General features: G+C 42.7%; 1 protein-coding gene and 1 long non-coding RNA gene across 3 annotated transcripts in view; one reads left to right on the top strand and one right to left on the bottom strand.

The window, feature by feature from the left end:
• Positions 1390 to 12385, bottom strand: part of LOC110397257 — a 78830-nt gene continuing 67834 nt past the window's right edge. The window contains exons 5-9 of one of the 2 annotated variants that reach the window (XR_002437647.1): positions 7440 to 7590; positions 6548 to 6652; positions 5664 to 5725; positions 4069 to 4231; positions 1390 to 2081 (exon numbers count right to left, since the gene is read on the bottom strand). This is a non-coding gene — a long non-coding RNA (uncharacterized LOC110397257). Of the gene's footprint in view, positions 2082 to 4068; positions 4232 to 5663; positions 5726 to 6535; positions 6653 to 7439; positions 7591 to 12385 lie in introns of both variants that reach the window. The other variant, XR_002437648.1, reaches the window with a different exon arrangement.
• LOC110397256 (vesicle-associated membrane protein 2-like) overlaps positions 8782 to 12385 on the top strand; it is a 39648-nt gene continuing 36044 nt past the window's right edge. The window contains exon 1 of the mRNA XM_021393300.1: positions 8782 to 9127. Coding sequence (XP_021248975.1) covers positions 9126 to 9127 — 2 coding nt within the window. The 5' untranslated portion in view covers positions 8782 to 9125. The remainder of the gene's footprint in view (positions 9128 to 12385) is intronic.

Here is a 12385-nt window from a genome sequence, read left to right as displayed (position 1 = left end):
GTTGCATGGCTTACTCTTGGAAAATCTATGAAGGATTACGCTTTAAGAATTTTAAGAATAGCGATCACAGAGAAGCGTAAAAGGTTAATTCTGATTTGCCAGACATCATCTGGCTTTAATGAAGCAAATGAGTGGAAGCAACAATTGAGCACCATGGAAACATGGTTTCCTAGGGATTACAACCCTTTGTAGTGCAAAGATGTATGTAAGATCTAATTTTTTGTCTTGGAATTCTACAGCTCTTTCTTCTGGGAGTGCCTCTATCCACTGAAGTCCAGGGAGAAGTGAGGAACTGGAGTAGTTTGTTCTTGTTTGTGAATCCTGCCTGAGGTTTGCTCCTATTTATCTTAGCAAGCTTTGCCCAGTGAGCAACCTCTGGGTGCACGTTCTGATGTGACTGCTGTACAACACAGCCAGAACAGCTCATTGTAATTCCTGAAGTTGTTTCTTTACCTCCTTTGCGTAAGGAATGTTGAGTCTTCACCTAGCATTTCACAAAGGGTGCTGCCCACTGTTGCTCAGGAATGTGGGAAAGATGTTTCCATGGCTGTGAATTTCTCCTGTAGAAGTAGTTTTCCATGAGGCAGCAGAGTGAGTAGCCAACAACATTAGAATGGATGACAGCACAGTTACAGTGCTCCCTAGGTAAAGAAAAACAGAGTGGATTCCAGTCCCTGTACCCAACATTGATTGAAATAAAAATGGAACAACTTTTAAAGGAGAGGTGAGGAAGACAGAGAGGGAGAGACTCCTTTCCCCTATGGGCTAGTGACTTGTGAATTTAGAAAGAAAGAGCAGTGTTTAAGCTGAGGTCCAAACTTTCCACCCCATGTTCTTTTTGCTTGGCTGAATAAAAGGATCCTTAATGCTTTGTCTTGCTGAGCAAAGTCTGTTTAGTCAATTCCCTACCAAATAGCAAGGAATTGATCCTGCGTATAGAAATGGGGCAGTTGGTGTGGGAGGAAAAGAGGCCCATTGCTAGGTTCGGGGTCATCTGCTCCAGAGGTTACTTGTACACTTAACCTGCATTTCTGAATTCCAAAGAGACAAATAGTCCTCTGTACGGCTGGACCTTAACCCACCCACCACCCAGCATTGTATATTGGCTAGTCATCTTCCTGACCATCGTCTTTCCAGGCATTGTGAAGGGAATGGAGATGGACAGCTGAAGGTGTGGGTTCCACTAATTAAGCTTAAACTTTGAATGCTAGTGCTGCAATACACGGGCTTAAAAACTTTATTTGTGAGTTACTACTTCTCTTAAGGAGAGGTGCTGGGTCGCAAGTTGGGCATTGAATGCAGTTCAATTGGGAATTTGAATGCAATTTTTGTGGCCAGGATAGCCATTAGAAGCTCTCTTTCCCCCACCAAACTACATACCCATGCAAGTGAATTTAAAAATAAGTTTAATATTCCAGGCCACAAGTAACACTGAAACATACCTACACATTACAAACAATTGTAATGTACCCGTTGGTTCTGCATTTAATACTTGCTTTCTCTTTTGCAGCTCAAGGTGATAATCTTGATTCCTTGAGACGAAAAATAAAACTCTTTGAAACTGATATCATTTCCTGTTCTTAGTAGCTGAGACACTTACAGTTCCTACTTACAGACTTTATACTGGTTAAATGAGTGGATGTGCATCTGCTACATATAGTAAGTGTCAACAACAGTATAGCTGCAGTTGCTGATGCTGCATACAGATCGTGCAGACCGAGGGTTCAGGCTAAATGGATCCAAGCTTTTCAGCATTTTCAATGTAGTCAGGTATCAACAAGGCACCCACATAGGTTCTTTAATCGCCTCTGCGTACTTTCTGGCTTTTTGTAATCAATGTAGTAGAGCTGCCCTGTCCTCCTCTGTCGTAGTGATCAAGCAGGCTGTGAGCAATGAAGCTGCTTCCTGAATGCAGTGTCTCACATTTTCGGCAGACAAGGATTTCACATTTTGGACACATTTTTCCAGAATGTGGTTGCCTTAAAGAACATATTTCCTCCCGTGCTGGCTTCGGCTTTTTGGAACCTTTCCTGTGTAAACATCTCTTCTTGTCTTCAAAACTCTGACTCCTTCCCTGAGGGCTGGAACAGTCAGAGGAAAGAAAGGTGACAAGTTTAACCTAGGTATTTCCTGAATGAATGACATCAGCAGGAGCAGTTACTGTTGATTTATGAATCCTTACTGAGGTTCTGTATCACTCTATGAGCAGGTGCAATGTATGATCTCCTGCAGAAAACAGGATTGGACAGAAAAAGGAGAAATCTGGCTCTGGTGTTAAGATGGTAGTGACAAACCATTTGTTCTTAAGCACAGAATTATTACAAGGACTGTCCATCATTATTAAAAAAAAAAAAAAAATCAAGTCATCCAGCTAGATAGGCTCTCCAGTTCTTCAATATTCACTTTTTCTGTGAGTAATCGTGCCATACCCTCATGCACAAAGATAATTTTCATACAGCTACGTGCATCTAAATTAAAGGCTCCTGATATAATAGACTTCATTGATTCTATTGTAAAGATTTTGTTTTCTTGCATGCAGAAATAATTATGCTGGCTCATAGACAAGCCCTATTTTGAACAGAGGTCGAAGGGCTGGAAGAAAAGCAGTTTTGATATTCTACGTTTCATACAGAATAGTACTGATGCAGGTTAGGGTCATGGTTTATATTCACCAACAAAAGCTCAGAAACCAGTGCTGAACAGCAGAGATATTCTGATTTGGCTACACCACTGTGTAAGTTCTATAGGCCCTGGGGGCCTGAATCTTTAAAAACACTGCCATGCAATATGTCTGCAAAAATATGTCCAGTAGAATCTGAAGACTCTCTTTCCATTGATGTGATTTCCATGGGAGAAGGATGCTATGCTTGTGCTTTTTTTTTTTTTATAAAAGTGGGAAAATCTGTTACCATCACCTTCAAATTACTACCAAGGCTTGCATAGCATAGTGTTACTGCTTAAGGTGGCTTCTGCCTCTAGAATGCATGCTTCAGTACAATTGTGGATAATAAAGAAAATTCACATCTCTAATTCACTAACTTCTTGGATTTTATTTGACATTTTCCAGTCCAGTTCGCCATGAGTGCAGTAAGATAAGTTCCAAAGCAGAGCCCTTGGTATCAATTGTTTGGCAATTGGACTGATCGAAAGAAGAATCTGGCTCTCAGAACATTTCTGGCCAGTGTATTTTAGCCTTATATCAAGCTTGTAACCGGTTGCTGTGACTGTCAAACATAATGTAGTTAGCTGAGTAATTGCTGCGACTTGCATGTACTTCCTGCTAAGACAGTAATTTCATGATCATTAGCAAAGACAGACTCTTTTTAGGAGATCTGCATAGAAAATAGCTTTTGTAATGGATGAGGATAGTCACTCTTAGATTTTAGCGTTATACATACACTAAGTTTACCTCTTGTTAAGGAAAAGTAGCATCAAACACAAGTACTCAATGAGAATGATGAGCTATCTTAAATCAAACAGACCACAAAGCACTAAGCTGTACTACATTTTTGACTCCTTGCTCACACTGGTGATAAAAGGAATAGTTTTCCATTAGTTGCCTTTCTTTTAAACCCTGCTCCAAAAAGCAGCAAGCATAATGGCACAATTGTATGGAATATACACAGTAGAACTTGGTTGCTGTAACTCTGTTGAATGCTGATTTTGGGTGCTGCTGCATTGCCTCTGTTCGTGGCACCCTGCAGCTAGAGGTACCTAAAATCTGCTCTTTCTGGAAGCGGGGCCCTGGGCAGCACTATGCTGTATGTGGAGAAATGGGGATGCTGCCCCTCCAAATTTTTCTCGATTGGATGGGGAGAGGAGACTTAAGAAAAGATTAAAAGAAGAACATGCAGATACACAAAACTTGGAGACCTTAAATTCTTACATACTTCTGCAAGTGGCTTACTACTGTTCTGATGGAGTTGTTTAATTAGCCGATGACAATCTTGTTTGTGAGACTGTTAATACAGCAGAGGTTACAAAGCTGTTTCTGGCTCTTTGAGAGGTGTTTATCAGTAAATTTCTCATTTAAATAGGTATACAAAACATAATCTCAGATGTACTTACAGTTTATTCCTAGGAGACCCAGAGAAGAGACTCAGTCCAGAAAATCTTTTCTTAAATATTCGCTCCCGCTTTTTTCGGTTGTGTTTCCCATCTCCTATGCTTTCTTCTGTAAGTTCCTTCTTTCCTTTCTGCCAGCTCATTTTATCTGTTGTAACAGCAGCACCTGCTTAGATGAAAGCAGAAGTCTGAATAGCTTTTTGAAATGGTCTCTTCCTTACTGTGTTGCACCTGGCAAATTCTCGATCTGTTTCTCTACAAACCTGTAAGGTTCCTGGCTATGTGGAAGGCTTAGCAGAGATCGGCAAGCAGGTGCTTTCCACCAGATGGAACAAGCTTGTGCTTTGAAAAATCCTGCGGCCACAAGGCAAATCTAGATATTCTTCCTCAACCGCTATTCCACGTGATTATGGAAAGTAGGCTTGGACATCGAATATAATAAATACTTCCCTTTCTGTGCACTCTTTCATGATTAGGTTCATTGGTGAAAAGCAAGAAAGAAGGAGGAGGCTTATTTGATAAAAGAGCCAGGAGCCAACAAAACAGTTTTGCGCAGAGAACAGAAGCAGACAAATAAATATTGTGAGATGGAACAAACAATGCAATGCAAAAACCAGAACCCTGGAAAGACGAAGAACCAACTGGGGATTTTAGTTAAGGCTTGGAAATGGTTTCCTCTTTCTTTTGATGAAGCAGTTGATTAGTCTGCATTTCCGCATTGCATTGCTTTGTCTCCAAGAATTATCCCTTTAGCCTCACTGATCAAATTAGTCTCTCTGCTCTACATTTGATACGTAGTAATTGCATTAACTTTTGGTTGCTTGGCTTGGAGGGTACTGTTCACCCCCTCCTAATGACTGGAAGTGCTTGTCTGTTTCTACCTGTTTAAAATATATTCCATGAATCTTCCATGTATCTTCCTCTAAAACAAGGCATACAAACTTTGTCAGATCAAAAACAAAACCAACCATTTTGAACAACGTACTGTTCTGATTTTATTCGTTATCCCTTTCATTCCTTGCTCCAAACTACCCACTGAAACCAGATTTTTAAATACAATTCTCCATAACTAGTTTTAACAGTAGGATAAAGGCAGAAAATAGGGTCTCAATGTGCCAGTGCTTTACAAGATCAGATCCTAAAACTTTTTCATTGTTGTAATTATTTACCAAGAATGTATCTTGACATATTTACAAGAAAAATATAAATACCTAGAAGGAGCAAAAAGCAATACAACTTGCTATCATGCTTGGTAATTGGACCTCCAGTTTTAATAAAACCTAGATAAGTTGGAACTGTTTCTTCTTCAGAAATGGCAGAAAATATTTTCATGAAATAAACTAAAACCATTCATTGACCTGTACAAGGAAACTGGCAGTAAAGAACCTCCATGTTATTGATGGATGAATAAAAGTTGTCAATGAAAGAAAACTATCCCCTTCAGGATTAAAAGAATTCAGTTTTTAATTTGTAGCAAAATAATCTGCAAGTTCAAGACCTGTATTAGGCATACAGTGGTGCTGAGGTGAAGCCTTGCAGAACAAAGCAATCTTTGGCTAATAAAAAGCAGCAGGTGGGAAGGCAGGAATCTGTCTTACCTCTAAGAAGTGAGCTTCAAAGGCTTTTTGCTGCTGGATCTTTCAGTATTAATTCCTCTTGTCTAAAAGATCAAGACAAGAAAATGTAACATTGTAAGTACAGGTGTAAATGTGTGGAAATTGGTGACAAAGAATAGAAGATACACAGAAGGGATCTTTTTTAAAGCCTTTTAGTCAATAATGATAACATATTGAATAGTATTTAATTTCACTCCTTTAAAGATGCAATTATTTGGCTGTCTACCCAATACAATTGTAATGATGGAGGTGGAGTTCCTTCTATACTTTGTTTAAATGTGTTGCTATATCAGAAGATTTGAATACCCAGAATTTTAATGAATGATTTCTTTGTCTTGCTTTTCTTCCCGACTTATATCTTGTGAAACTTGACTACTGTTGCCTTCAATATACTGATTAATTGCTGCAACTTTCATATTTAGCAACTGCAATAGCAGGTTTTGGCTTTGTTAGCTGAAGGAACCAGTAATAATATTATCATAGCCAGCCCTGATATTTATTTTTTTATGTGGATGGATCTTTAACCAGTAGCTCAGTGGCTCTTTAAAACAAGAATCCTGCTTGAAGATCTGGGAGACAGTAAGTTTTCTTCAGATAAAACAACAGAATATCCCAACAGTGGACAACACTTCAGGAACCTCTGTGTTACCTCTGTACATTGTCTCTTAAAAACAAGGTCTGGTATCTGCAAGACTTGGAATGTCAAAACTGATCCACAGTGATACTGCTTTCATTCCTAGGCTACTTGAGCAGCATATCGGTGTCTCTGTAACTGCTGTCATATTTATATGATTTCAGGACTAACTATGAATTACTGTTGGGGTAAAGAAAAGCAAGTTCCAAACGATACTGACAATTTTCCGTACCCAGGTCTGGCAGGGTGTAGGAAACTTATTTTCCAGAAATGGAGCATCTCCACAGCTACTCCTCCAATCACGGTAGCACACAGCAGACGAGCCAGATGATGCATCCTGAGATAAAGAACAGAACAAGAGGTAAACTTTGTGGCAGGGACTGTCAGGCAAACATGCAGGGCAAAGGTTGCCAAATGGGAAGGGAGGTCAGGAGAGGGGAAATGATATGATAGCAACTTGGGAAAGGTTTCCCTGTCCCCAGGATGCAGCTTTTCTGATCCAGTTCCGTGTCAAGTAAAATTTGTTTGAATTCTGACCATATTTTTTGCCACCACAGGGTGTCTCTGCATCTCCTCATACACTGAAGGCTTTGGCAGCCTTCAACACCAAGCTGTGGTCTCTTTCAAGGGGATGTAGGGCTAAAGGAAATCCCCAACCTTAGCTGTAGATTGTCTTCAGGATCACAAGCCTGCTTGGGGTGGAATGGGTGATGCCCTTTTAGTGGGAATTTTTTCATTTGCAAATAAGGCCACGGTACAGTGACATTCCTCATTTGATTTTAAGGGCTCTTCCCTACAGGACCATAACAAGGTGCAGCATGTGATGTGGCACGCTGATTTAGCTCAAGCTCACTCTGCTGGTGCAGGGTTAGCAAGGTTTGAGGCATTCTCCCTGTACTGGCACACCTTCTGCTAAAGCAATCTCTCTGTGTCATTTCACCTTTATTATGCACATGTGCTCTGGATAATTTGACAGAAATAAAGTTCTGTGCTAGTAACAGATGTGGATCGAGTTAATTCTAGTATCATTAAGGGCAGAACATAGAAAAACTGAAAAATACTTGAAATACACAAGCTCAACTACTAGCAGTTCACAAAACAGAGGCTGATTAAATTTTGCCTACCTGATTGTGTATCTCTTCCTAAGGCCCCATACTCTTTTCCTAGCAGTCAGTACATACAATCTGAGAATGAGGTAGTCATTTGCATAGTTATGGAGGTGATGATTGTCCATCAGTGGTCGTCATAAATGCACGAGCATAACATCTTCGTGTCCTAGAAAATGGGAGTGTTGCTTTTTAGCTTACCTCTCCAATCACTTCTAATACATTACTCAAATAGCGTATGTCTTGAAAGTGATCTTACTCAGTAATGTCTGCCCTGAGTGCAACCCAATTTCTGCAACCTTTTTCATGTGAAACCTTGAAACCTTCCACCTTTTTCATTGTGGAAGAAGGAATAGTCCAAATGAGAGTTTTCGCTGTGTTTAGGAAAAAAAAGAGAGAGAGAGAAAAAAGAAAATGAATTCAAGAGTTGAAATTAAACTAGTCACCTGGACTTGGACTTTGGAAACAGCTGAGCATTCTAATATCTGGGCCGTGTGCTGCTGCTGTGGGTGTTCTCATATTCCCTGGTTATTTTCCTTCTCCCCCTGAAAACCTTCAACTTGTTGATAGAGAGCTTAGGAACTGAGACCGATGCTTTGCCCCCCACCTCAGCCTTTGCCTGTTGCTTAGAGGAACAGGTCATCTTGTCCTTGGCTTCAGTCATGCAGAGAACACAGATTAAATTTGATGCTGCTGTCGTACTTTACTACCAGCAGGCACCCCAAGATCAGGGGTGTAGATATGTACAAAAGCTCCTCGGTGCTCTCTAGCTAAGTTCTTACCTTACTTGGTTATATGCCTGTTTCTAAAGGCTCATGCTAGCTCTCTCTGAAATCAATGGAAAGTTCGTGAAGTGTCTGGTGGAGTTCCCTTCTACAAGCAAAACAACAAGCCACCAGTGGGGGCAGCAAGGTTAAGTCCCCACTTCTTTTAAAGGCTGTGTAAGCTTTACTCCTCTTTGGCCTGTATGTTGGGTATGGCCTTGGTTCAAGTGCACAGGAGCATGTTCTTCTTCAAAGGAAGTGTGGTTGTGCGAGGGAGCTAAGGAAATGCTAATTTTAATGAAGGAGATTCAAAGTGGAGAGTGGCTGCCCCAGTTTAGGTTGAGCGGGAGGCTAAGGCTGCAAGAAGTTAAAGCCAGGAGCACATAGGCTTGGCAGCTGATGTATTTCGTTTTGGAGATCACAGTTAGAAAATAACAGCCGATCCAGTAGCTTACCTGCCTCTGGTTTTGCCCTGGGATTACAACCCTGACAACTGCTTTTTGTTCACAAATACTCACTCATGACAGCGCAGACCGAACTGCAATACCTCTCTGTTGTTTTGTTTTGTTTCTAGAAAGGGGAGGGAGGAAGAAGGTGACACAGACAAAGGTTCTCCCCCCACACCTGATGCCGGAGAGAGCCCATCCCTGGAGCTGCACCCCAGGCGCCTGCTGCTCCCCGCGGGGAGGCGGTGCGGGCGGAGCGGCGGCCGCGTTTCCATGAGTCACTCCAGGACTTTCTGCCGCCCGCCGTGTGGTGGGGAGGGGGTACCTTCGTGCCGACGTCCTACTCCGTGATGTGAGGCACAGGCATGCTCAGTAGCTGGTGCCTACCCCTCCTCTCTCGGCAACGGTGCCTACAACACTGAGAGACCGCTGGCAGCCGGAGCGGGGCCGGAAAGCCATCTTTGCGGGAGCGGAGGCAGCGACGGCCGGGAGCCATGTGAGTGTCCGCGGCCGTCAGCAGCGGGCAGAGGCCCGCGACCGCCGGTGGGCGCGGTGCCTGCGGGGAGGGTGGGGGCCGTGGCTGGGGCGAGACGGAGTCTGGAGCTACTGCAGCCGTTGTGGGTGGCACCCGCGCGGCTCCCGGCTCTGGGGCGCGGGGCTGGGCGGGTGCGACCCGGGCGGCGGAACCCCAGCGGGCACGGAGTTGGACCCGCGGCGCCGGCTGGGGCTGTCGCTGCTGTGCGCACAGCTGGCAGGCAGCAGGGAGCTAACTCGGATGAACACGCGAAAGCTGGGCCGGGATCCTCAACAGGTGTAGGGTTGTTGAACAGTCTGAGTCACTCAGCGGCGCTGAGCCACGGCTGCAGAGTCCTATTTATTTTCGCCATTTAACGAAACGCTCTCTCAAATAGTCGCTGGCTGATACCGCACCCACGACCGGGGCCCCCGTCAGCAGGGCTTGGTAATAATCTGTTGCTTCTTGTTTGTATTCCTTTAAATCTCTTCCAAATCTTTCAGTTCAGAGTTAACAAAAGCATTGCTCTCTGCTAGACAGTAATGAAACCCCCAAAGTCAATTCTTAAATCAGAATTCCGCTTAGTTAAGTAGAAGTTGATCTAAACCGTGTTCATTCACAAAAAAAATCAGGCGTCTAAATGCATGATTTTACTATCATCTCAATTCATTGCTCGTTCCCAGTCACTCCTAAGGGATAGCTGGAGAAGACGTCTAAAGCATTCACAGGGAATGCTACACAGCAGAAAGGAGACTGTGCATGGCGGCTGGGTAGCTGTGGACTTGGGCAGTGGTGGGAGAACTTGGGTTTGGCTGATTCACAGAGGAGCAGAAGTGGAAACAGCCTTGAGTCTACAAACACACATTCTGAAATGTTGGCTTTTTCCTTAACGCTATCTTAGACAATAAGCTTTTATCCATGTTGCCTAAAGTGTTTTCAAAGCAGGGTGCTTTCTGGAAGTAAGAAAGCAGCTAACTAAAGAAAATCCCTTATGTAAACATTGAACTTGATCTGGTAAAAAGCCAGTTCATTGTAAGCTTCTGTTGCCTAGTTGTGTTTATATCGAGAGGCAGATGATGACGTCAAATACTTTTGTTTGTATGTGAGCTGTTTTTCAATGATTAATACAAAAGCTTGCTGTAGTGGCGTTACACAATTGAAACTGTTCAAACACGAAGCATTAACTTGGATAACATTTGTCCTAACCTATGTATATTTCAGTCTTGGTGTATTTAGGTGCAATACTCATGAGAATTTGTAAATGTAAGCAGAAAAAGTGAGGTGATGCTAGTAGAACTTGGTTGTCCTTCTGTAGGGGACTCGCGTCAGACTTCTGTCAGGAATTAAATGAAAAAGAGAAAGCAGTTTTTGTCTGTTTTGACAGTATAGACTTTCAGTTTGATAACTGAAACAAAGCCAAAACAAATAAGCTGTTCTTCATTGGCAGTGTCAGCTAGCTTCTGTTTCATTGCCAGGTATTGTAATGAAGAATTTTTTTTTTTTTTTTTGGAACATCTGCATGAATATCATGTCCCAGTAGCTTTTGAGTTAGTAATAAACAAGAGAGAGAAAAGTGTATTAGCTACCGACTAGTAGCAGCAGCTACTGCTGTAGTTCTCGGGACTATAAAAGCTAACCGCTAGCAGCAGTTAAGTAGAGGTTACCTCTGCTGTTACTCCTGTAGAATGTTGCAAACGTGGACACATTTCTTGCACGTGTATGTGCGCACCCACTTGAGATAGGATACTGTGTCTCCAGCTGGTGTGAAGTAGCATCGGAGGTTTTTTGCAGGAAGGGTGGTGAGGCACCAGCACAGGTTGCCCGAAGGGGTGGTGGGTGCCCCATCCCTGGAGGCATTCAAGGTCAGGCTGCACCAGGTTCTGAACAATCTGATCTAGCTGAAAGTGTCCAGTTTTGGGGAACTTAACGCTCAGTGAGTTTCTGAACTAGAGGGAGGTTCTTTGTAGTTCTTTGTAGTTCATGATTCTCAGTGGATTTTGCTGTTATTCTTTCATGAAGGTGTCCAGTTGCTCCATATGCAGTGTCCTGTAGCAAGGAGCTCCATAGCTGAGCTGTTCAGGCTGTGAAAACTGCTTCCTGTTGGTTTTGAGCTAGCAGGTATCAGTTTTGCTCTGATATCCTACTCTTACAATGGAAATCAGTGAACAACGTTCACCACTTTTTCTGTGGCTCATGACTGTGCACTCCAGCAGACCTGTGCTGCTTTACGTCAGGTGAGAATCTATCCCTGTGATCTCTGTAGCAGTGGACAGAATCCAGGGCAGGTGAAATACATTCAGCTAACAGGCATTTTTCTCTCTGGTGGAGGCAGAGAAGAGGAAGTTGTGATGCTAAAAGGTCAAATGAAAGACGAGGGATATAAAGGGGATCTACAGTAAGAATAAAGAAGAGTTGGATCTTGCCCAGTGCAGCTGGGAGTGTTGTTCCAGTGGTAAGGGAGAGGACAAAAATCTTCTTGGAAGAGACGTGAGGAGCAATGAAGAGCAGTCAAAAAATGGCGCTCAGATCTGAGGTGCTTATAGGCATTGTTTATCTCTTGAAAATAAACTAAAAGCAGCAGCTGAAGTAGGCGTTTTTGTTTCTTTTTCAGTGGTCACATCTCACTAGGTAATTATATCTAATAGAAGCTTATGGCATCATGTCATCTGCTGTTTACAGACAGGTCAGTGACCAGACAGCAGGGTGCCTTTGATTGCATTAATCCAACATAAATGTGCTCTATTTCAGGGTACTACTTTTGTGAGACAAGCAGCAAAACAAAGCACCTGGCTCTCCCCAGGGCAGAGCTGCATCACTAGATCTCATTCCTAGGGCAGCGGTTAGGGCTTTCTAAAATAAATAAATGAATAAAATTCTGCCTGCTTCAGAGCAGCAAGGAGAAGATCCTAGAGGGGACAGCTGGGATTAAAATGGTTCCACCAATTGTAATGAATATATTCAGGTAGAATTTCTGTTCAGTTTTTATGAAAGGAGTGGCATGACTATCTCCTGCTGTTAGGAGAGTGGTACTTAGCCCTCCTCCTGTGGACATAATTTTATGGAACTTGGCAAAATGTCCCTACCGTGCTACTCCTTCATACTGATCAGCAGAGCCAAAACAATTTAGTGCAGCTCTCTTTGTGATCCCAATCCACTGCGTGGGTTGCAAAAGTGAGTATCCCCAGTGTTTGCCCTAGGAAATTATAGATGGGATGAATTTTTTAAGTGGTGCAGCTCTTC

This window comes from Numida meleagris, chromosome 4 (genome assembly GCF_002078875.1).
Source record: "Numida meleagris isolate 19003 breed g44 Domestic line chromosome 4, NumMel1.0, whole genome shotgun sequence".
Classification (NCBI taxonomy): Eukaryota; Metazoa; Chordata; class Aves; order Galliformes; family Numididae; genus Numida; species Numida meleagris.
This window is presented reverse-complemented; position numbering and strand designations above follow the sequence as displayed.